This window comes from Mus pahari, chromosome 18, assembly GCF_900095145.1.
Source record: "Mus pahari chromosome 18, PAHARI_EIJ_v1.1, whole genome shotgun sequence".
NCBI classification, from domain to species: Eukaryota; Metazoa; Chordata; class Mammalia; order Rodentia; family Muridae; genus Mus; species Mus pahari.
Genome location: NC_034607.1, coordinates 2,056,503 through 2,058,192, shown reverse-complemented (window position 1 = coordinate 2,058,192; position 1,690 = coordinate 2,056,503). Strand labels below are relative to the sequence as shown.

General features: G+C 48.7%; 1 protein-coding gene across 1 annotated transcript in view; it reads right to left on the bottom strand.

Moving 5' to 3' along the window:
• Positions 1-471: 471 nt before the first annotated feature.
• Positions 472-1,690, bottom strand: part of LOC110335994 (class II histocompatibility antigen, M beta 1 chain) — a 4,117-nt gene continuing 2,898 nt past the window's right edge. The window contains exons 2-3 of the mRNA XM_021218431.2: positions 621-905; positions 472-524 (exon numbers count right to left, since the gene is read on the bottom strand). Of these exons, the coding sequence (XP_021074090.1) occupies positions 472-524; positions 621-905 (338 nt within the window). The remainder of the gene's footprint in view (positions 525-620; positions 906-1,690) is intronic.

Sequence of the window (1,690 nt, the reverse complement as noted above, 5' to 3'; positions counted from 1 at the left end):
CACTGCCTTCAACAATGGAGCATGACATGATGGTGTAAGCCAAATAAATACTTTCTCCCTAATCTTCTCCTGGCCATGGTGTTTGATCACAGAAATAGAAATCCTAACCAGGACACATCTCCTGACTGGAGATNTCTTTCAGTCCCATNGGTGTGTCTTTCAGTCATGGCTGCANGATCCCATTACACTCAAAAAGCTGCCCGAATTCAGCGCAGCCCTATACCAAGAGGAAAGCCTCCCCCGCCCTCTTCTGCCTACTTTTATGTCTCAGTTCCCAGGGCTGGCCTGACAAGATGGCTGGGTATTAGGAAAACTAACACAGAGAACTCCAGGGGCTCGTTCCAGAAATGTTATCAAATCTGCACACTTTTGGGGTGACAATCAGGTTGCTCTCCCTCGCTCGCACAGATGAAAGGCGTCCCAGCACAACTGCCAAGCAAAGGCATGACCTTCAGTCGGGAACCAACTCTGCTAACCTTCAACAGGCTCCTCCAGACTCACTTCNGGTCCCAGNATCCCCTTCTCTACNGTGGACCANGCANNGGTGCACGTCTCGCTCCCTAGGCCAAAATATCCATGTCCCTTCCCTACCACCAATGTCTGAGTTCCCACACACTTACTCCAGTCTCCNCGGATGGGCTCAGAAGTCCCGCTGTGCTGAACCACGCAGGTGTAGACATCCCCATAGGAAGGGGTTAAGGCTAGGTAGGAGACTGTCTGGTATGTCCAGTCTCCATTGGNCTGAGCTGTCTTCTCCTTGTTGCTGTGGGAAGGGACAAGCTGTCCATTCTTCATCCATGTGACGGTCACATCTGCCGGATAGAAGCCCCAGACGTAGCAGGCCAGCATCACGGGCTCCCTTGTATTAAAAGGAGCAGTTTGGGCTATTCGGACAGATGGCGGTCCTGCGTAGGAGAAACAGTTATGGTTGGAAAGGAAGTCTCATTTCATCCTTTCAAAACTGTCTGCAGCCACCCATTGAAAGGGGATCCCTTCTAAATATGAAACAGCATAATCTAAGCAAAAGACACAGGGATAAGCCAGGCTTGGGGACCTAAACCTTCAATCCTAGCTGACTTCAAAACTGAAACAAGAGTTACAACTTCAAGGCCAGCTTTGGAAACTTTGGGAAATTCTGCCTCAGAACAAGTAGTAGAAATGGACCTAGGACATACGCACTGGTAAAGGGCTTTCCCAGCATCTGTAGGGCCCTTGGTTCAATCCCCAGTAATGGAAAGAAATATCTAATTAAAATTAATAAAAGAAGTGTACTGGCTAGTTTTGTGTCAACTTGACACAGCTGGAGTTACCACAGAGAAAGGAGCTTTAGTTTCGGAAACGCCTCCATGAGATCCAGCTGTAGGGCATTTTCTCAATTAGTGATCAAGGGAGGAGAGGCCCCTTGTGGGTGGGACCATCTCTAGGATGGTAGTCTTGGTTCTATAAGAGAGCAGGCTGAGCAAGCCAGGGGAAGCAAGCCAGTAAAGAACGTCCCTCCNTGGCCTCTGCATCAGCTCCTGCTCCCTGACCTGCTTGAGTTCCAGTCCTGACTTCTTTCAGTGATGAACAGCAGTGTGCAAGTGTAAGCTGAATAAACCCTTTCCTCCTCAACTTGCTTCTTGGACATGATGTTTGTGCAGGAATAGAAACCCTGACTAAGACAAGAAGAGATAGGAACATTTTGGGAAAA